This window comes from Epinephelus moara, chromosome 22, assembly GCF_006386435.1.
Source record: "Epinephelus moara isolate mb chromosome 22, YSFRI_EMoa_1.0, whole genome shotgun sequence".
Classification (NCBI taxonomy): Eukaryota; Metazoa; Chordata; class Actinopteri; order Perciformes; family Serranidae; genus Epinephelus; species Epinephelus moara.
The window spans coordinates 10,235,886-10,259,190 of record NC_065527.1 but is presented as its reverse complement, the minus strand read 5'-3'; the positions used below and the strand labels follow the sequence as shown (position 1 = coordinate 10,259,190).

The 23,305-nt window shown below is 40.9% G+C and overlaps 3 protein-coding genes across 3 annotated transcripts; 2 read left to right on the top strand and 1 right to left on the bottom strand.

The window, feature by feature from the left end:
- Nucleotides 1-4,811: 4,811 nt before the first annotated feature.
- On the top strand, nt 4,812-9,091 carry LOC126384226 (coagulation factor XI-like). Its single transcript, XM_050035189.1, has 6 exons — nt 4,812-6,609; nt 6,758-6,917; nt 7,104-7,213; nt 7,314-7,476; nt 7,596-7,820; nt 8,989-9,091. Exons 1-6 carry the CDS (start codon nt 6,549-6,551, stop codon nt 9,089-9,091), a joined length of 822 nt encoding a protein of 273 aa, XP_049891146.1. The 5' UTR covers nt 4,812-6,548.
- A 1,427-nt stretch (nt 9,092-10,518) lies between these two features.
- Nucleotides 10,519-17,692, top strand: ilf2 (interleukin enhancer binding factor 2). Its single transcript, XM_050035089.1, has 15 exons — nt 10,519-10,666; nt 12,148-12,207; nt 13,479-13,521; nt 14,084-14,188; nt 14,293-14,370; nt 14,763-14,865; nt 15,234-15,299; nt 15,493-15,609; nt 15,882-15,960; nt 16,086-16,173; nt 16,364-16,425; nt 16,517-16,631; nt 16,763-16,853; nt 16,990-17,156; nt 17,460-17,692. Exons 1-14 carry the CDS (start codon nt 10,662-10,664, stop codon nt 17,139-17,141), a joined length of 1,164 nt encoding a protein of 387 aa, XP_049891046.1. The 5' UTR covers nt 10,519-10,661; the 3' UTR covers nt 17,142-17,156; nt 17,460-17,692.
- An 862-nt stretch (nt 17,693-18,554) lies between these two features.
- Nucleotides 18,555-22,962, bottom strand: pex11b (peroxisomal biogenesis factor 11 beta). Its single transcript, XM_050035127.1, has 4 exons — nt 22,676-22,962; nt 21,021-21,136; nt 20,739-20,940; nt 18,555-20,618 (listed from the first exon to the last, which is right to left on the bottom strand). The coding sequence occupies exons 1-4, from the start codon at nt 22,729-22,731 to the stop codon at nt 20,204-20,206; spliced, it is 789 nt and encodes a 262-aa protein (XP_049891084.1). The 5' UTR covers nt 22,732-22,962; the 3' UTR covers nt 18,555-20,203.
- Nucleotides 22,963-23,305: the final 343 nt, after the last annotated feature.

Genomic DNA, 23,305 nt, shown 5'->3' with positions numbered 1-23,305 from the left:
TGCGAGGATGCGAATGAAGCAATATTACATCAATTGGCCAAAGGGGGGCACTATAGCAACCGATTGAAATTGCAAACTTTGAATGGGCAAATCTCATGCACCGTATGTCGTAGAGACATGAAACTTTGCACAGAGATGCCTCTCCTCATGAGGAACACATTTGCCTCAAGAACCCATAACTTCCGCTTATATAGATTTTCCGCCATTTTGAATTTTTTGAAAAACACTTCAAATGGATCTCTTCCTAGGAAGTTTGAGCGATCTGCATGAAACTGGGTGAACATAATCTAGGGACCAATATCTAAAGTTCCCTCTTGGCAAAAGTTGGAAAACTTACTAAAACTGAGCTTCTATAAGGCAATGAATATTGCGGAGGGCGTGGCTCATCACATAAAGGTGTATAACATCTCAAGGGTTTCACCCATCACCACGCAACTTTGTAGGCATATGACCACACATAATCTGAGGGGACCCCTCCATTATTGACCCCATCAAACAAAATGGGGGCGCTAGAGAGCTCATTTCTTATCTAGGCCTAACCGCCATATGGATTTCTGTTATGTTCTTAATGGAATTGGCGGTGGTAAATTTACATTACATACAATGCTTTATGCCTATATTTGACAGGACAGTGAAGCATGACAGGAAGGATGGGAGAGAGAGAGCAAGGAAGACATGCAGCAAAGAACGAAGGCAGGATTCCAACCCACTGCGCTGCAACAANCCAATCGCTGTGGCTCCCCCTGTGGCCGAATGTTGTTGTTTTTTTCTAATTTTTGGTATGACTAAGTCATGGTATGGTATGCTGCTACAACAAGGGCTAGCCACACCTTCCATGTGAACTACCAGTGCGCCCCACTTTTAAGTCAATACAACATATAAACACTTTAACCATCTGCCTTTCAACGTGCTACCTCAACTACTAATGTACAGTTTTAGCCCACTAACTATCCCACTATTGGCAATGGTACTACTGTACTTTCAATAAAGCAATCGTACTATCAAATTCACAAAAACTCTGTCTGAATACATTGCTCTTCCCAAACACACACCATGTGAAACTGTATGTGGGCAACTGTGCACTCAATGGGTATGGACTAGTTATTACTGATTTATATTTTCTAAGATGCAGATGAGGAATATAACTAAACCCCATTCTGCCACAGCACCACAAGTTCAGTGTTTTTCTCCCCTGCAGAGTAAGATGTGGATGCACCTGCAAAAAATTAATTGATTAGGTGATACAACCATTACGGTTCATGGTTCCCTTACGGTCAGAGTAGCACTGATCATCACCAGATTATCCATTAATTTGAGTCTTGGCAAGCTCAGATTTTAAACAAACAGGTAGGTTTAAATATTTTTGTTCCCTTTCATGTGTCCTGATTTTGTTTTTAAAAACAGTAACATTTGCGTCTCTAGCTTGAAGCTGGGACTCAGGAATCGTTTTTGGGTTTTTTTTGTAAATGTATCACTTATCAAGGAAATCAATTACAGCCTTATGTCTTCTTGAGTATGACGCAACAAGCTGCGCACACCTGGATTGGACTTCAGAGGGAGACTTTATTGTGATCAAGGGACATCTGAGCGGCAGCAAGAAAAATCCCCCTATGGAGTCTAGACAATGGTAGAGGTGGTGGTGGCTGGTGACTTTGTGGTTGATGGCTGATGAGACGAATGAGGTTGATTCTGAGAAGACTTAATGGTGATGGGGAGGTGGAGGGTGCACACGCTGCAGCATGAAAGGACTGCGGCAGAAATAGAACCGCATTTAAAATGAGAACCAGCAAGAACCAAAGTTACTTTATTTCCATCCCATACCAAGAACAGGATCTTTGACGGCCATGTCTGTATTTGACACAGTATTGTATTTGAAGCGCTATTGTTTGATTGTGAATCAGCTGTTGAACAGCTGATGACTCCATTGACAGACCCTAACAGACAGCTAGTTACAGAGAGTGAGCATGTATGCAAGGAGTGCATGGCAGGGTGAGGAAGAAAGTTACAGGCTAAGCATGAAAAAGTATTGTATTCCTGACTGACTGAACTTCCACGAGAGCTTTATTTGTGATTTACAGAAACACTATGAAATTAAGCAGTGATTCAAATTTACAGAAAAACTGACAGCAACAACCTCAGACCTTTCTTTCAATATTAATTGATCATAGCATTAAAGGAGCTATATGTAAGAAATCTAAAGCAAATAGTCGTAAAATCCTCCTAATATGTCACAGAGACTAAGGAATAATGTTCATATAACATACTGATCTCACCGACAACAATAGTACAGCCAGAATATTCGCATTTAAAAAACATTTTTACAGTCCGCAAATCATGTTTATGTTTTGAATTTGTGTTTTGGCCTGTTGCGCCACCCACCGCCGTCTACCAGTCACACAGTCAGTAGAGTCTCAGGATCAGTTACAGTTATGACTGAGCTACAGCAGCACGGCAAGCAGCGTTAGCAGTGTCCCGGTACATAGCATTAGCAGCCGGCTCCTCCTCAGCTGTATCCCGGCAGCAGCGTTAGCAGCAGAGAAGCCGGACTTGCTTGAATGGTCCGCTGGAAAACCGAAGATCAAGGACGCGGCGACGCAGCCCTGCCATGGCAGCTGCCCGTGGGCAAACAAATCAGTCTCCAGCGTGCCGCTGTCCAGCAACCTCAAATCTGTAGGGGAGGGGGGGCGGACACGACTCGCGGCAGTATTTTGAATTTGAGTGCAGTAACCGTTTTGGCCACATTCTTACATACAGCACATTTAACTTTAAAGCAGGCCTAAGAAACTTTAGGAGTAAACAGTGACATCTGGTGGCTTTAATTAGACATTGCAGCTAAATGCCAATGATGTAGCATGTCAGCCTAACTCAATTAACCGCAAATGTCGGACAGAACATGATCTAAACACGGTAATTTGACACTTTGTGCAACTATTATATTTTAGGCAATAGCATAACTCAAAATACAGTCTGCTATATTAGGTTAATTGCAATAAAAGCCTGAAAAAAAGGGAAAACAAGCATCAGTTAATGATGATTAGCATGTTTGCCCTCAAGTGAAAGAAGAACAATATTCTTCAAACTCTCAAAAGAAGAACAAACAAGAAATTACTTCTCTCAGTGTGTCTGTTATTCATTTAGTCAGTCAATAAGTGGCTCTCTGTTCTGACAATATAAGGTATCTATGGTGTCATATACTCCTGAGATCTTAACTTTGTTTAGCATACATTTTTTATTTGTCCTAGCTATTTTGGATCAGTAGGACCCGAAAAGTATAAATAAAAAACATTGTCAATGATAATTAAGTCCCAGCATCCTCAAACGCGCACTTCTGAATTAACAGCATCTCAGCTTGTTACTGTTGCTAAAATTGGTCCATTTTGTTGCCATATCAATTATTAATTATTAATCATAAATAAGAAAGTTTCAACCATAACATGTGGTCAGGTTTTGGACCTTGATGACTTTTGTGTTGGGATTGGCTCCAGGCTGACTTGGCAGAGATGGCTGCCATCTTGTTTTTACATGGATTAGTGTATTGTGGTCTTACTATGTTACTTACTACTACATGAGTCAAAAAAGTGTCCATGAACAAGGACAACTGGTCTGAGTTAAGTGGAATGAAGTATAAGTTGCAGAGAACTCAAAATGTGATGTTCTCATATGAGGACACAGGGTCTCAAGAGGATAAGGTAGGCTATATTTATATTGTGGCATTGGTCGTTTTCCTTAAAGGAACCATGTGTAAGATTAAGATATGATTTAGTGGCATGGAGAGGATTGCAGATCTGAACCAGCAAAACTTCTCCCTGTTAGAATTCCCCAAATGTTCATTGTTGAAGAGGTCAAACAGACCGGGTGATCTTGTCCTCTCCAAAACAAACGGACCCAGTAATTAAAACCAGTAAAAACACTGTATAAAGCAGTTTAACGCTATAAAATCTGTGTTTCTGCAATGCTGCTTGTTGTGGAGGGGCTTATAACTAAGGTGGCTGATGAGAAAATGAGATTGCCTCTAACTAGAGCCAGTGTCTGGTTTGTCCATCCTGGGCTATTGTATAAATATGGCAGTGCAACATGGCGATAGAGGAGGACCTGCGCCGCATGGAGATATAAACAGCTCATTCTAAGGTAACGAAAACACAACGATTCTTATTTTCAAGTGATTAAGCCAACATATTTCCATTTCTGCTTATATATCTACTTAAATCCCACACACTGAACATTTAACATGATTTTTCATCTGTAAATGATATGCATGATTTTTGTTGGGTTTTTATCCATGATCTCTGTCCTGCTGATTTCCAGTTTAAGTTTGTTTTATCGCATATAATGTCAGCTGAGAGGTGGTTACTTCCAGGCATTGACTTTGTCATCTACAAGTCATGCATGCCACGGGTCAAATATACAAATGTAAACTGTAATGTACCTGCAAGTGTCACCTCTAGAACGGCAATGATGCATGTTTCATGTTCACATGATACTTGGTTGATGGGCAAATATTGACTGAAAGCATAAAACAATAACCTTTTTTTATTTTAACTTCAGATAGAGTTGCTGGGGATGAACTTTTTTTGGCAGTAAGAGAAGTCATGTTCAGCCACCTATGACTCCTTACATCCTGTTACATTACTGAACTTTGCTGGATCACATGGAGGTCTGGTCGCTCCACTGGTGCGTTCAGATTCAAGTGCTATCTACTACCACTTAACATTTTTCTCACCACCCTTCCCCTGAGGCCTTTGCCTTTGTCTGCCTTATTCATGTTTTTTTAATGCTGACCTCAGTACACATGCTTCACCTTCCACCAGGCACTTCTACTTCCACTCCCTCTGGACAGCCCAATGTTTGGCCTATTAGACATTTGTGTAAAATTGTGCCATAATCAGTCAATGGACCTTGATCTTTGACCTACAACCACCAAATTCTAATCAATTCACTCTTGAGTTCAAGTGGACATTTGTGCCAAAATTAAAGAAATTCACTTGAGGTGTTCTTGAGATACTCTGTTCACAAGAATGAGACAGATGCAAGGTTACAGTGACCTTTGACCACTACAATCTAATCAGTTCATTGTCAAGTGGACAACTGTGCCAAATTTGAAGCAATTCCCACAACGCCTTGTTAAAATCTCACAAGAATGGGATGGATGGACATACGTACAGATGGGTGGGGAGACTAAAGTTGCCAAGCAGAAGACTGGTGGAGTCCTGTCTGTTTAAGAGTGTAATACATAAACAGAAATGTAATTTATTTTGGGGTTTTCTTTATCTCTTTCTATGCTATCAAAGCGCATTTTTATACAAGTACATTTACCTGAATGAAATGTCTTTAAAGTGACAGTACTTTTCAATTGAGTGTATTCCAGTACTCTGAAAATGTTTTCAATATTCATGACTACGATTTTATTGATACCAATGCCATTATCAATTCTGCTTAACGGTGTGAGTCTCCATCGGTTCCCTCATTGATTCCTGATCAATTTTTTGTGTGGAAAAAAAGTGGGCCTACACATCTCTGAGCCTAAACACACTCATTTCCCCTACCTGTGCAGCAAGCGTGAGTAGGAGAGCCGATGGGTGATTCAAGTAACCTGAGAACGAGCTGTAACAACAGTCTGTCTGTCATTGTATACAATGGATGAAATAAGATAATATTTGTACAGTTTTCTCAGTCAGAAATAGCCCTCGAAGCCTGCGTACACGGCAGTGATGTTATTAAAACAGGATATTTGTTTATACTCGCGCATTAGGCTAAGGCTAGCTAGCCTACAGTCCGTTGCAATGGATCGTTTTGTGATCAAGAAAAAGTGGTATGAGGATTACAAATGGCTGGAATATTCATATTAATAATGCATATGGAATAAATGCACTTGCTGTCGCATTTTGGATGTATTGTCTAGTTATTGGCAGGCACATGGGTGCTGTCCGGTGCTGAATCTGTCACCTTTGCACGTGAAACATTTTTGCCATTGCCTTGTGGTCACTTGTATTAGGCTTAACTATTTTGTTGGACATTCTTTGGCCAAATTCAGTTAAAACCACTTTTATATCCAACATGCTTGTGCTGTGTATCATAGCTGCTTTTATTGAAAAAACAAGAACCTCCTTATAAAGTAACTGAAGTCATGAAAATCAATTATTTTCTTAGCACCCCCACGTATCGGTCAAGCTCCCCCTTAGCCCCGGGAGAGAAAAAATCCTGGTGCCATGCCTGGTTCATTGGTATTGTCCAACAAATGATGGACATGACTTTGCAGAATTATCAGCTATGCTCTGCTCTCCTGCATGCTTGTTCAGTAATAGAGACAGTTGCTGTTCTAGCTAGGTTTGGGTCTGTGTATTTTTCTTGGTCATTACACATCAGGTCACCTGTGCAGTGGTTACTGCCAAACAATGGCTGAAGGTGTCAACAATCAGTCATGCAAATCGATCAAACGTATAAATGTGTCAGTTGCAATGTTGTCTTTCAGGCAACTCCTGCAGTTGCCGAGGAAGCTCTTTGACTGCAGTTGTGATTGAAGAATCTTTACTGGCTTCAGAACTGAAAGGATGGGAACACTTTTGGTTGCGGTGGGTCTGCTCTGCCTCTGTGGGGTCTCCATGAGTTACGGTAATAAATAACACTGTTTCCTTACTCTATGTAGCCACATATGTAAGTGCTGTTATGTATTTTACCACTTACTAAATCAGTCAAATTTAAGCTTATATGCACAGGTAAATGTTTATGTGATTCTCTTTCCATTTGTTCATGAGTGTAGATTCATATAGACAAGCGCTCCTGAGGGATGTGGATTTCCCAGGATCAGACATCAAACATGTCACCTCTCCTGATGCTGAGCACTGTCAGCTGCTTTGCACCCAGCACCCTACCTGTCGCTTCTTTACTTTTCTTCGTCCAGACTGGACCAGAGATAACAGGTACAAAATTAGAAACTTATTACAGAGTGATTAAAAGGTGACATATGACATGGCATTGAAAATAAATCAAAATGAAAGTTCTAACAAATACACAACCTTTGTCTAACCAGAGCTGCCCTTAAACCTTTGTCTACCTTGTTAAATGCCAATTGCTGACCTTGGTACGCCTGGCTCTGTCTCCACCAGGCAGTTCTTCTGCTACCTCAAGGCCTCTCCCTCTGGACAGCCCAGAGTTCAGAATGCACTGCACGGTCACACCTCTGGCTTTTCTCTGAAACCCTGCAACCCAGACCCAAGTAAGTGCACAACCATTTTAAACCACCATGAAAACCATCAGCAATTAATAGCATGTGGTAACACTCCTCTTATCTCTCTGTTGGGCTGTCCATCTGCTAGAGCCCTGTCTGCATGGGGTGTATCATCATGTGGACTTCCCTGGGGCAGACTTCCGGACCTTGTTCACAGCAAACTATGAGGAGTGTCAGAGAGAATGCACACATGATCCTGCCTGTCAGTTTTTTACTTTTATCAAAGGGAACTACCGAGATGAAAGGACCAGGTAAATTGATTGACTCCAGTGTCCTCATTTGAGTTTACCCACAAAGGTGTAATTCAACCAGTAAGAAGGCCATATTGAGTTATGCTGTTTTGTAACAATGTTCTTTCTGTTATGTTAAGGTACAAGTGCTACCTCAAATTCAGCTGGACAGTGCCAAGGACACTTACGGTGTTGGTAAAGGCTGGTATAGTATCTGGATTCTCCCATAACCTACCAATCAATAGTGGGCACTATACCACAGGTAATCTAACACTCCTACCAAAGGTAGTATTGATTGGAGCAACAACCAGTGCGGGTTGTTGTCATGCATGCTTTCTCATTGGACTGCTTGTTTTATACAGCATGTCAGGGCAAACTTTTTCCAAACATTGACGTCCCAGGACACGACGTCGAGGTTCTGCCTGCGGCCTCTCCTGAACACTGTCAGATATTGTGCTCTGCTCATCACCACTGCACCTTCTTTGCTTACGTCAGGTAGAGTATGTTGGCTGTGGTCATGCACATTGTTGTTTTTCTACACTTGGGGCACTTGAAATAGGGAGTGTGGGGCTTTCCCCAAATAGCAGCGTCTTGAGTCAAGTGCATTAAGGATACACTTCACCCACAAAATGACCATTTGTAAATCTGTAAGTTATGCTGTGCTACTTTGAATTTGTGAGGAAAATGTCTCCACAGAAAACAGCAAAAATGTATGATTTATTGAATGATTGGGGAACCAAGGGTGTTTTATGGCATGCATTATTCCAGAAATACAATAATTTCTAGCACAACTAAATTATGTTTTTCCTGCATCCAGCCAGTTGGGCTTTGCCCCACTTGCCTTAAATGACCCACCCCTTAATAACACTGTAACTATTCTGATGTAGTTAAACATTTGAAATTTGAACTTTCCTACTTTGTATGATCTTAACATAACTATACCTACATTTCTGATTTTCATTATATTTTCAGTCAGCAGTTCAAATGTTACCTGAAGCATAATCCACAGGCAATGAACCCCAGATATGTAAGAGGAATCACATCTGGGTTACCAACGCGCTTCTGTCAACTGGATACCAGTACGTACCACATACCAAACCTGTTCCATCCAAAACATTGGAATCATAAAACAATTATAAGGGTATATCTATGCTGAGTTTGAGTTTCTGTAGTTTGGTCAGCAGCAGCGGTCTAACCCTGTTCCTCTCTGCTAACAGACTGGCTGCAGCGGAAATATGTAGGAGTAGATTTCCCATTTGATGACATTCACCATTTTGTGGTGAGTCACGTTGAGAGGTGCCAGAGAACCTGTACTGACGATCCTAACTGCCAGTACTACAGCTACATCACTCACAGGTTCATTGACTTTTCTTACAGTTACATTATGCCATATGATTCAGTAACTCAATACCATGTAATACTTAATGTTATCGTATCCCCACTTTGAAAATTGAATACAGGTGTATGTCTGTTCTTATATAAAATATATCATGGTATATCACTAAATATGCTGTTTTTGATTTTTCATTCTAGTCGCCTCTGCTACCACAAGAGAGTCATCATCTTACCTGCTCCTTCAAGAGTTATCAAGTTGGCCAATGTCGTGTCTGGCTTCTCCCTGAAGAACTGTCCCTAAAAACTGTAATTACATTGTTTGAACCCAACAATAACCATAAACCGCCATGATAAACACATATTCAATGTAATCCATAATCACTATAATCCAATAAATAATTCAGCAGCAAGCAATCTGTGTGAATTACTTGTTTTTTTGTGACACTTTAGGTGTTTTCTCTCACTTACACTCGTTAATTCATTGTCTCATTACTGTGCCCCTCCCTCATACTGAAACCTCCTCATTTCATCATTCACTTGGACCACTCTGGTTCTTCTATGACCCCCCCCCCCCCCCTTACTTGCCTATCAACACGTCCCCAAGACGTAAGGGAAGTTATGGTATTAAAATGTTTAGATGGGTTTAAACACCAAGATACTGCATCAACTTTGGTCTCTAACAGCAAATTTTAACTTTAGATCCCCAATCTTTTGTCAGATTTTAGTTTAGGTTGTCCCTGTAGTTGTACCTCAATTCCTGCACTGATGTAGTTTTGACAGCAGAGGTCACGAAGCTAAATGTATAAACTGCTGCTGATCTTTCTGTCTGTCCTCAGTCCATTCTGTTTTCAGATGTGTCCAGCTTTGTTGTCCTTGTTTAAACTTGTACCTGCTTTTTACTATTTACTTCTTCATTTCATTAATTTATTGGTTTGTTTAAAACAGGGACAATGTACAAATGTTTTGCAACACATGTAGCACAAAGCTAATTGTCATCTGTTGTGCTTGAGCATGGAATATACTGCACATAGACCAATACAAAGAATGACAATTTCAAGTAACAGTAATGAATACAAATAACAATATGAAAATGATAATTCCACACACATTAAAAAATACATAGACCTGTAGGACAGAGCAGTGTATAAATGTTAGGAGAGGGATTATCAGACCATGACTGTCTGTCTTTTAGCTTTATTTTTATTTTATTTTTTTTTACATTAGTTTTAAACAATGTTTCATGTAACAGTCTCCCCTATAATGATTTTGTTTGTCTTATTTCCTTATGAACTGTTAATATAAATTGTTTCAGGAGTGGGGAAGCTAAACCATTAGCACGAGTATTTTGTATAATAAATAAACACTGAGCAGCAAGAGAGCAACAAAAACCACAGTCAAATTCCATGATTGTGTAGGCTACGCACTAGCTACAAGCTGATTTTGATTTTGATTCTTATTGTCATGCATGTTGTAGCATCCCCTTAACGTGACCTGATTTTTATTAGTTTTTTATGCGCCCCAAATGTATACAAATCTGAGAAACGCCCCTGCACACACCTGTGGAGTGCTGGGATGTGCCTCTTAACGAAGATGAATGAGGCAATTTATTATATATACTGATAAATATTACTATTATTTGTTAATAAACTAGCCCCTGCCCCCATGTCATTTTGCAAAATGGCCCACAAAGCGAGTATTCTTGCTGTAGGAGTTAACTACCTCCGGAAGATGGCAGTAATGCAAAGGATGCAAGCTGCCGTTAGACACCAACGAAGAAGAAGAGGCGGAAGCAGCAGTAGCTAGCAGCCGCAGGGAGCCGGTCCACAATTCTCTTAGGATTTTCACATTAAATCATCAAAACGTCGTACGCAATGAGGTAATTATATTCCAGTACATTCGGTAATATATTCAGTTTAGTTTGACAGTTTTATATAACCAATGTGTTGACTGTAGGTATTAGCTCGTAGGCGGAATTATGTTAGCGTAACATGAAGCTAGCAGCGTGCATTGTTTGAGCCATGGCTACTAACTAACGTTAGCATGTGAGAGATGTAAGTTAGCCTGCTCAATAGCGCTATTTATTATTATTATTATGTGTCCCCGCCCAGAAGCATATTAATTCTTATCATCTTTGAATTGTGGAGTTTTGTTTTACCTTGACGCAAGCAAGTTAACAGCTACACTGTGGGCTAATGTTAGCTACATCGCCCAGACAAGTAGCTAACGTAAGTGAATGAATGAATGAGCGTAGCATTTGAGTAACGTTACGTTAGGTTAGCGAGATAATGTTAGCTTGATAGCTGGGAGCATTCCTGCCAGAAATCAATCACTTTCTTACTTAACCTCTTTCCATTTAAACACATATATATTTTTACATGTCAACCTGTATAAGTAAATGTTACATTGTGGTTTGATTAACCACAATGGTCAACCATTGAGGAGATAAGAGGCCTCAAAGATGACCCATATCACAGATGTCTTCTTCAAAAATAGCAGCTGTGTGTTTTTCTGATTATAACTAAGGAACAAGGTTATCCACAACTTCAGTAGTGTTGATCCACAATAAATAAATATGCAAATTTGGCATCTTTTCTGTCCTTTAATTAGAATGTGCAAAAAAAGCTTAAACTTAAACTCAGATACATTTATTTATGAATATTAAATTTTTTAAGATGTTAAAACACTTAGACACTTGTAAACATCTCCTGAAGTGTTAACGCTGTGCCAATATTGGTCAAACAACAGCAGACTTGTGAAATATGGTCGGTAGGTCAGTCAAACATACAAGTCCTTAATGCTGCCTATGATTTTTTTTATTTTACCTCAAATTAATATTCACGTTTGATTGCCATCATAACTGAAAATTAAAATTAAATTTAATCAAAAGGAAGCCCAAATCAGCAGAAATTTCTAGTGCAAAGTCATGCAAAGGTGTACAGATGTTTACTTTTTAATTTTGAAGCCACTGGTTGGGAAAAAAAACACTTCGTTTATTTATTTTGGAACAAAACTATTGAAATTGTGGAGAATTTGTTAGCTTTCCAATCAGAAAGCCGAACTGTTATTTTTATATTTCAATAAGATGTCTGTGTCAGGAGTGGTGGGCATGCAATATGGGTCAACTTTGAGGCCTCTGTCTTGTCAGTAGTTGGTGAGTGTGGTTAATAAAACTATGTTTTTACACTCTTAGATATAGGTTAACATGTAGGAAAATAGCTGTTCATATGGAAATGGGTAAGTTCATAAAGATGCTGATTTCTGGCAGAATTAAATGATGCCTAAACTAAGATGCCACAGCAACATTAGCTTAGATGAGCATGTGTTTTTAAGAAGTTCTAACTCTGTGTTTGTGTCCAGAGGGGACCGCGGCAGGGGCCGGGGAGGCCGCTTTGGGTCCCGCGGAGGTCTGGTCCAAGGGTAAGTTCAGCCACCAAGCTGCTGTTCACTTTTATTCATTAACATATTAAAGATATCGATTGAAACAACCTAGCATGACTCTAGCATGTAGGTAGATTCAGGTTCATAATGTTTCCCTCACACACCACAGTGTTCTGATTTCTGGCACATCTCTGAAATCATTTGAAGCTGTCTCTAATTTTGAGTTTATATAATTCACTGCTAACAGATGGGTTAAGTAGGGCTGGGTGAAGAATTTTGTTCTAAACATACTATTGCAGCCCTGTATATAAAATGTATGATTTTCCCTAAGCAGCATTAACCTGCAGAGTGTTAAAACACACATTTCCGGGGCGTCGGTGGCTTAGTGGTAGAGCAGGCGCCCCATGTACAAGGCTGTTGCCGCAGCGGCCCGGGTTTGAGTCCAGCCTGTGGCCCTTTGCTGCATGTCTTCCCATACGTGATTTAATGCAGTGTTAACTGAAGAGTCCATTCCAGTATAATTTTTTATTAGACAGGGCAGTGCACACTTAGGTGATCGGCCTGCCTTTACATTAGTACCTAATTTAAAATACATTTGACTGCTGAAAAACTAAAAGATACAGCCTTCCCTTTCCTTTGCTTCCTTCATGATAATAATATTTAATTTGGTTTGGTAATGGTTTGTGCGTAGGGTTTGAACAAAACACTTTACAGCACTTACCCAAGAGCAGCCCTTCAGAGACAGTGTCCACCTGCTGTATGTTGTTGAAATGAGTGCAAAATTTACTGTTTTTTAACCCCCCAAAATGGCTCTAGTCTGCATACACCTGTCAGTGTGTATTAGGAAACACTGTTGTTCAAAGAAAGCACTACATGTGATGAATCTCAGGAACAAACCAAAAAAGAATCTGAAATGAAACAGGTTCTATACAGCTGATACTGAGTGGATTTAGTTTTAGGCAAGGTTTTTTATTTAGTCCTTCATGCTTTTTTTTCTTGTTTCATTCCTGACAAGTTCCTCATGTCATGATTTATTTCCAGGTAGACCTTTTTTTGTGTATTGTGAGTGTTTTAAACCTTGAGCACTTTTCCTTAGTCAAACAGAATCATGTTACAACCTTAATAATAAATATATTGTTGTGAGAATAATGACTAACTTTTGTCTATATCACCCACTAATTCGATGTGAAATAATACCATCCATCCAACCATCCTTGAAGGCCCACGTTAGTTGAATATTTCTGTGGTCATTGCTTGAAGTCATTATTACAAAATTACAAACTGTTGTTCTTTTCTACATTCCTGTTCAGGTACCGTCCATTTGTCCCACACATCCCATTTGATTTTTATGTGGTGAGTAACAAAACTTGTTTAACACGAGAAATGCATTTAAAGAGTAAGTATAGCCACAAGCACTTTTAGATGTGGTTGGCTGAAGTTTAGAAGAAGTGTTCTCTGCACCTGTAACCCCACCCAGCAGTGATGTCACAGTCCTGGGGTACACCTGGGCATCACTGCAGGCAGATGATATGTTTTTGTGTGATTAATGTTAAGGAGACCATGTTCTCGGGCTGGGCAGTATATTGTTATTATATTGATATCGGTATATGAGACAAGATGTTTTCCTGGTTATAAAGGTAGCATTACAGTAAAGTGATGTAATGTTCTGAACTTGTTCTAGCTGTTTTATTATTTGCCTTCACCCACTTGATTATTTATTAAAAATCTAATTGTGTAAATATTTTGTGAGAGCACCACCAGTCAACCCTACAACATTGTCGCAATACACATACAGAGGTAATTGATAAAAAATATTGTGATATCTGATTTTCCACGCATCGCCCAGCCCCCTCATAACACCACTGTAGTAGTGTCACAGCTGAGAGTACTGAAATAGGCTGTTGTTTATCCCAAGTGTGAGATGGCCTTCCCCAGAGTAAAGCCTGCACCTGACGAGACAGCTTTCAGTGAGTGTCTGCTGAAGAGAAACCAGGACCTGAGCCCCACACCTGCAGAGCAGGTCAGTCCACAAACACATGCTGACTAGATAACAATCTGCCTCACCAATTTCTGTTGACTGCTCACTGACAGAAGCGATGTTTATTGGTATCTTCTTGCATATAGTCCTCCATCTTGTCCCTGGTCACAAAGATCAACAATGTCATTGACAACCTGATTGTTGCACCGGGCAACTTTGAAGTGGTGAGTGGTTTTTCTTCACATTACTGTAGTTCAGTGTGTACAGTGCACCATATAACTACATATTGTGCTTGTATGGTGATGTGTGTGACAAATTAAAGATTTAAATGAACTGATGAACTGTTCTGCCAGAAGATCGTACCTCCCAGTTTAACAGTGTGTCAGTGTGAACAAAAATGATCTCAGGAGTTTTTATATATTTAGAAAACTATACAGTGTTACTTGGATAAACATAGTGTCATATTAAGTATCTAAAAACAACATAGTTTTGTGTAAATATTTGCTGTTTTACAAGTTTTTAAAATAAATGGATGTGTAACCTGCAAATATTATTAGCTGGTTACTAACGCTAGTACATTACATGTTAAAAATGTTGTACCTGTGTCCCTTCATAGCAAATTGAAGAGGTGCGTCAGGTGGGGTCGTACAAGAAGGGCACCATGACGACCGGACACAATGTGGCCGACTTGGTTGTAATCCTCAAGATCCTCCCTACATGTGAGTTATTTGAGGAAGTAATGTCATCTGCTTAATGTGGTTATTGATTCTAAGTCAAGACATTTGATTCATGAATTCTTTACATTTAGATAATTGATTGATTCTTTGGGTATTTGACAGTGTTTTAGTACTCAAGTGCAAGAGATAGATGTTGATTTGTTGCAAAAAAGAATTGAGGTTTAATACAATACCCAGCTGCCAATGAAACAGTCTTCAGTTGGTCAATGTGAATGGCATTGCCCTTTCTTGTTTCATTGTTTTTATTACATTAATGAAAGTGGCGAGAGAAAGTTAGGCAAGCTTTATTTAGAGTCCTTTGTGATGTAACCTGTGTAATGATGGATGGATGATGATTGTTTCCTTCACAGTGGAGGCTGTCGCTGCTCTTGGCAACAAGGTGGTGGAGACCCTTCGCACACAGGATCCTACTGAAGGTAACACTGAGGAACTGTTGGGGTGAACAAATGAAATGTACGATTTGAAGGGGACTTACTATGCTTTTCCTTGTTTCTGTCATTAATATAATAATAATAATATATATGATGCACCGATTATTGATTACCGCGGTGGCCTAAAGTTAACTGGCGATGTCAAACTGCTTATGTAATGTATATGTGCTGGTTTCAGTGCTGTCCATGCTGACCAATGAGACGGGCTTTGAGATCAGTTCAGCTGATGCCACAGTCAAGATCCTCATCACCACCGTCCCTCCCAACCTGCGCAAGCTGGACCCTGAGCTGCACTGTATGAGCTTACACACACACACACACACACACACTCAGCATGTTTCCACATCTCTAGCATAGACTGTGATCTCTAGTCTAGTCAGAGACGTCCTTTACCGTCATCTCTGCACCATTTGTGATTGTGTATTTATGATAATAATTAAACAGTGAAAAAAGACAGCTGAGGAGACACCCTGGTAGTTGAGGGGTTACAGTGCTTGTTTTGAACCACAAAGTCCCTTTAAATCCAGATGGGGATGCAAAGGTTAAATTTTGTTGTTGTTTTTTCAGTGGACATCAAGGTGCTGCAGAGTGCGCTTGCTGCCATTCGCCACGCCCGCTGGTTCGAGGAGAATGCCTCTCAGTCAACGTAAGGACATCTCTTGTAACACCCATTAGGCCTGCTGTTTATTACTAGAGGTTGTGCATGCATAGGCACAAATACACAACAGGTTCTCATAATGTATTGGATTTTTTTGATGTTACAATTTTCAGGGTCAAAGTGCTAATTCGCCTGCTGAAGGATTTGAGGCTGCGCTTTCCTGGTTTTGAACCTCTCACTCCCTGGATCCTGGACCTGCTGGTAAGACCTCGTGTCGGCTGCATCACACTTCCAGAGTCCTGACGTTTGACCCAGATTTAAAAAAAAAAAAAAAAAGTGATTGCATTTACAATTTAAGCCTCGACTGGTACACTGGGCAGGAGCTGTTGAGGGTTGTGTTATTACCTGTGATGAGGTCACAGTGGTGACGCTTTTCTCCCTTGTGTTCCAGGGCCACTCTGCGGTGATGAACAACCCCTCCAGGCAGCCCCTGTCACTGAATGTCGCATACAGGTTAGTTCCCACTCACCTCAGTTTCATGTAGACACCGCCACTATAGACGGGACATTGTTGTAACGTTGTGTTGGGCTTGTGTCTTTTAAAGGCGCTGCCTGCAGATGCTGGCTGCTGGTCTATTTCTGCCCGGCTCAGTGGGCATCACCGACCCTTGTGAGAGTGGAAACTTCCGGGTGCATACAGTCATGACTCTGGAACAGCAGGTAGGTCTGCTCCTGTGACTTTACTGCAGGCTACACAGAGCATGAGCATCCTACACTTTCAGATGTGTGTCTCTAAAAGTGGTATTCCTCGTGACAGTGCATTGATGTTGAGTTTGTGTGTGTTTGTGCAGGACATGGTGTGCTTCACAGCTCAGACACTGGTGAGGGTTCTCTCTCATGGAGGATACAGGAAGATCCTCGGCCTCGAGGGAGACGCCAGCTGTAAGATCATGTCATTCATTGGACGTCTAGTGGCATGTTGGATACTTTTGGGCTGTTGATTCTACAAACTGTTCCTGCCTACACCATGAAATAAGTAAATAATACTAATCAGAGTCTTGTGTGCCCGTCGCTGCAGACCTGGCAACAGAGATGTCCACATGGGACGGTGTGATCGTCACTCCGTCAGAAAAGGCCTATGAGAAACCTCCAGAGAGGAAGGAGGAGGAGGATGAAGCTCTGGATGAAGGAGGAGATGGAGAGGATGAGAGCATGGAGACCCAGGAGTAATGAGGAGGAGCTAAGGTTGGGGCATCTCCACATTGTAGCACCAACACCTAGCTTTACCAATTCAGATATTTTACAGAAGTACCATCGCATATTATTCATTATTTCCTGATACTGTCTCAAATTGAACATATGTAACATGTAGTTATTTTTGTAAAAAAAAAAATAGGGTTTAAGTTAGACACAAGAACACAAGAACCATTTTACCATTCAGCCCTAATGTTATTTAGCCATGCAGCTTTTGATATCAACCACTACAACACAGTGGTTTGAGTATACTGATGATCACAGGTCCACTAACACACTGCTCTCTTTCCACAGTATAAGCTTACCAGCAAGCCTATTTAAGAAGTCTTTCCAGACGGGCCATGGTGTGTGTTTGGATGTTACCTGGACAGAAACACCAGCAGGAAAAATGTTCCACCTGAGAGCCACTGGTCCCCTGACTAGTATCGTTTATTTTGAGTTTTTATTATGTTTTTACTTTCCCTTTGTTTGGTTTTTATGTCATTGTTGTAACAGTAACACCCTGAATAAACATTTTTTTAATTTTACTTAGCCCGAGTCTTATTTGTACCAAAGTTAAAGCTAGTATTGATGAGTCAAAGCTCAAAGTAGATCAAACAGTCCAGTCACACGCATGCTCTTTATTGCAAACAGCAATGATCATTAGAATCAAAGGATTTCAGCACAAAGAAATGTAGATGGGTGTAAAGTTTGACTGATGGTCAAGGTCCAAAATGACAACATGCCATCGAATGTTCACCGATGAATGGGTGACTTATTTTTTTTTAATTAAAAAACTGGCATTAGATCATTACAGGTACAGTAGGTAACCTTTTTATCATATTTAGTGAAATTATCACTATATCCTGACAGTAGTACATGAGACAGAAAACCTCTTCCTCCTGCAAGGAAGGCAAGTAAACACAACGGTCTTCTGTGAAAGCTTTTGGTCATCTTCTTTTATGTTTACTTGTCTTGTGTACACTGCTGTGCACAAGCAGTGATTGACAGCTGCATTAGACTCCCCGCCTAGCACTGGTTGATAGTCTTCTTACATGCATGGTGAATTCTGCAAATGTCATCGGAAGCACAAGGAGGTGCCAGAGGACCGCGTGTTGTTTATAGATAGGTCACATCACTCATATGAGGGACTGCTTTCTTAAAACAAACCAGTACCACTTCTCATATCAAATCGTCTGCCTCTCTATTGATTGATGATTGGATTAAAATAGCCGATTAAACTGCTCATCCAAAATGCAGCATGCTGCTGTCTGGATGGCTGCTCCCATCCCATTTGTGATCTTGCATGTTGTAGTGGTCCCTTGAGAGGTCCCTTGAGAGTCCCCTTACCTTACGTATGTGGAAATAGGTTATATATAAGTATAAGGCATGGTAATAACTGGAAATGCACATTCAATAAAAGCTTTTATTGACAGTTAAAAGTCAAAAAGATTCACATCCAGACTATCATGTTGTATCCCTAAACCCCTCTTAGCTCACTCTGTATCTTTAAATAGTTACTCAGGCTAATGATCCTGCTTGTACTTCCATCTAGTGGCTGCACTTTGAAGCCTCTGACCATTAAATGGCCAAAGACCGTTATCTGCGATGACTGGGGGTAAGCTGTGATGACAGTAGAAAAGAGTGGGAGAGGTGTAGGATCAGCCTGTCTGCAACAATCAGACTTCAGATATGCACCTTCATGAGTACAACACTACATCACAGCTGGATGGCGTCAACAGACCTGAACCTTACAGCCCTCAAAGATCAGTGCAGCAATGCTTTCCTCCTCACAAGACACAGTGTGGAGTTCATTATATTCCTGCATCTCTGTCTCACAGGACTCTGACAGTTCAGTCACTTAGTGGCTTCCAAAAGCTGAAAGTACAAACTCACCGGGTGTAAACAACAGTGGTTGGGTTTCTATCAAAATCGGCAAAAGAAAATGGGAACATATGTGATCTTATGCGAACATTTGGAGTAGGTTCAGCGAGATAAGCAGAAGAGCAGGCAGCAGATAACGTGATTTTAAAAAGGGGCCTAAATGTAAAAATTTCTTAAAATGCTTTGAGTTTTTTTTCAAGTTTTTTATGTGTAAACTTAAAACTCACATAAAAATAGGTGGATGGAAACACACCTTGAGTTAGCCACTTGCTAATAAACACAAACATGGTTTACTCTGACTGACAAAGGCGGCTTCCATGAAAGCGAAACATCATGGTTGTCGTTTAAATTGGTTGCCATGCTCAAGATGATGGGTCTGATCCAACATGAGCCTGTCAACGAGGACACACTGAGGGGCGAGAAGTAGAGGAAGGAGAGAGGAGCGTTCCAGAATGATAGCCTTCATCCCTGAAGCATTTTGGTTCAGCTTCTGTCCGCGTCGATTTGTTAACCTAAATTAATGGAAGCCAACACTGAGCTCGGTTCATGGTAGGCCACATGAAAGTGGAGCGGGCCTGCCTAGAGACCCAGTCAAACGAGTCATCGCTATGGGGGATAAATGGACCAACTGTACACTCAATGTACAGACTTTACTGAAAGGGAGCCATCTATCAGGGTAAATCAGTGTATTTATTATCAAAGTTTGATTTTGCACCGCTGTGATGTCATTAGTTCCCACCTTGAGGGCCACTGCCAACCATCAGGTGAGTTTAGTATTTCAACATTCTTCCTGTTATGAATTGTATGAGATCTTAGTACTAAGTATTGGGAGCAGATGATGAAGGACTTTGATGTCGAATGACATCATGGGTAAGGACTAGCTTTGGAGAGTGTGGGCTCTGTGCAGCGCTGCTATGCTTCATTCTGAAGCATGAAGCTGTAACAGTTCAAACATGCAGGTCAGTAATCAGCCGAGAGCTGTTAATCAGTACGTGATGCAGAGTGAAAGAAGCTCCTCATGGATGCAACATGTTTGAGGATATTTGGAGGATTTAAAAGCCCTGCCACTACTCCAAAACGTGATCACCGAATGATCCGTGTGTTAGCCCTGTTAGATTCTCATCTCAGTCCTCCTGGGAGCTCCACTGATGGCCCCCTCCACTGTGTACCTGGGGTCATGGCTTGAGTTTAAGCCAAGGATGGACCATGGTGAGGATGGAGAGGACAGAGGATGCCAGGCCACAGGCACCGACAAAGCCTTGCCCTGTGGGGTAAATCCCCAGCCGGTCCAGTGGGATGAAGATATCACAACTGTTCTTCAGCAGGTCCAGCAGCAGCGGCGGGTTGCCGTACAGGACAGTCACCAGCAGGTGGAGCTGTCTGCGAAACCTCACCAACATGACAGGCAGGGCAACAGTAGTGAGAGCAGCAGGTGTGGAAGGGGACGACAAGTGGTCAGCTGGCAGGGTGGTGCTGGGGTTGGGTGACGACGGGGATTTGGCGGCTCTGTGACGCCCTTCACACTCAATGAGAAGGCGAAGCTCGTACACATCTCGAGTCAGGTTGAGGATCAGAGCAAAGAGGTAGTACCTGCAGATTTGAACCACATGAGGTGTCACCTCAGCCTCAGTTTCTTTAACTACACAAAGAGGGCATACCTTTATTTATTTTAAAAAGTACTATGAATGCATTTGTCTCTACGCGACTAACCTGAAAGATCTCTGACTCCATTTCTGCTGGTCCAGTTTGGAGATGAGGCCTGTTTTTCCAGCCCACAGAATATTGTCACAGGCAAAGTACATGGCTCTGTTGAGGTGGCTGATGGTAATGCAGAGCCTTAGCACGCTGTCAGAAAGGTGTATGGCCCTCTTGGCAGACTCCAGCGCCTCTACGGAGTTTCCCAGACGGAGCACTGTGGGACACAAACACACATCAGCCACAATCCTTCAGCTTTGGTGCTTGGAAAACACCTCGACCGGGTGCTTCACTCACACTTTCTTGTTAGGCTCATGTGTGCTTCCAGTTGACTGATGGTTCTGCGAAGTTCAGCTGACGCCCCGCCCTTCTGCAGAGTGTAGCCCAGCAGAGTGCAGGCATACTGAGCAGCCCTGTGAGTACACAACACACATGCTCATTAAGCTGTTCGGACATGTCAGTTCGGTTGATCAAAATGACTGCACTTTAAAATAAAAACACTTAAAGGGACAGCTGTCAAAAACATATGTTCTTCCCTTTACCTGTAGTGCCATTTATCAATCTAGATTGTTTTGTTGTGAGTTGCTGAGTGTTAGAAACAGCCGTAGAGATGTCTGCCTTCTCTCCAATATAGTGGAACTAGACGGTACTCGACTTGTGGTGCTCAAGGTGCCAGTAACATACATTTGAAAAACTCAACAGCAATGTCTCTTTCCAGAAATCATGACCTCCTTACTCAAGATAGACCTTGTTGTGAGCAGCTTCATGTAGAAACAATGGAGGATGCCTTTATTGTTTACATCCTGTGCTGTCATGAGCACAAGTCTCTCGCCATGAGTAGATGCACGCTTCTTCCTGCTCTGTGATAGGGTTGGCAGGTGAAGTTCAGTAAAAAGAAAATAGCTCTTACATGAAATTGCTCATAACAAGGTCTGGGGATTATCTTGAGTAACTGGGCCATGATTTCTGGAAAGAGACATTGCTGTCGAGTTTTTCAAATGTATGTTATTGGCACTATGGGCACAACAAGCCGAGTGCCACCTAGTGCTATTGTAATTGAGAGTAAGCAGACATCTCTACAGCTAATATCTCCAACACTTGGCTACTAAAACAAATATTATACAAATATTAAACAAAATAATATGTGTTTTTTATTCTGGGGTGAACAGTCCCTTTAAAATGACCTACACTGGCTATTTAACCTGTTGTTCTTTACACAGCTAGCAGACTACATTGTGAAATGTAGTGTCATTTAGAGCGCTGGTTATCCAGATTTGGTAATCTGTACATTTTTATTTGGATCAGGGAGATCCAGTTCAATGTTGCTTTGAAAATCAGCAGAGCAAGGAACATGGATGATCCGTTTCTGGATAGCAAAACATGGGATTTCCATACACGGATCACTCTTATCAGGATTAAACTTTTTCAACAACTGCGCCCTGATAACAGGCAAACCGGTTTAACCAGTGATCTTTTATGAAAGATTACTGAAGGACCAAGCTAATTTGGAGAGAGAGGTTTTCATGGTAACTCCCCACCGTGTGTTTTATTTGAATCAAAGTGAAAGCAAGGGGAAGATACGATTCAAATGCACTTGTATTGTTATAACAACATGGAGAACATGAACTTAGACTTACTTCACATTCATTAACAGCCCTCTGAAGTGAATGTCAAAACAGTCTGTTAGCTACAGTGAACTTTACTTAAAGACCAAAGGCAGAATTTATCTTTCAAATTAAATATATAAAATAACTTGAGCAACCCAGTTGATGTCAACCTTTCTCTGCTCTCTGCAACTGACGTTACAACAAACTAGCAACTGTTTGTTCATTATGCTAGCAGATAAGTAACGTTAGCGTTAGCTAACTAGCAAGTTAACATCAGCATCTGCCGCTAACGTAAAGTGCAATTTCAAAAGTTATCGTTATAGTTAATAAAATGAGTGACATTACCTTATAATTCTCTCCTTGGCTTGGCTCTGGGCGTTAAACCTAACCCAGGAGTCCATACTGGCGGGGTGCTCTTGGCCTTTAAGAGCTGCTGCTAAACTAGCTGTCAACCTGCTCCCTGTTTATGTCGGCGACTGATTAGCTGCTAGTTAGCAGCTAATGTTGCTAGTGCTGTCAAAAGCTGAATTTGGAGGAGAGCTTTAATGACAGAAGATTTAACTATTTATAATCCCGCTTTCCTTGCACACAGATACGACTTCAGTCCGTTCAACCTATTCTTCTTCGTCCTCGTTTTTACCTACAGTTAAGAACTTAAGACAGGTTTTAGGTGTATTACCGCCACCTGCTGGACTGGAGCTGAGGCCTAGCGGTAAAGCAAAGGGAAAAATACAAAAATCTCTGTCTCTCTCATAGATGTAGACACATATATGAAAATATATTTTAAAAATATAAAACATCTAAAAATATATTTAAAAAACAAGAATCGACACTTCTTCTTCTTCTTCTTCTTTAATGGCGGTTGGCATCCAAAACTATGTAGTACTGCAACCTACTGGATTTACCCAAAGGTCTCCACTTACTATATAAAGTAATAATAATAATAATAATAATAATAATAATTAAAATAAAATA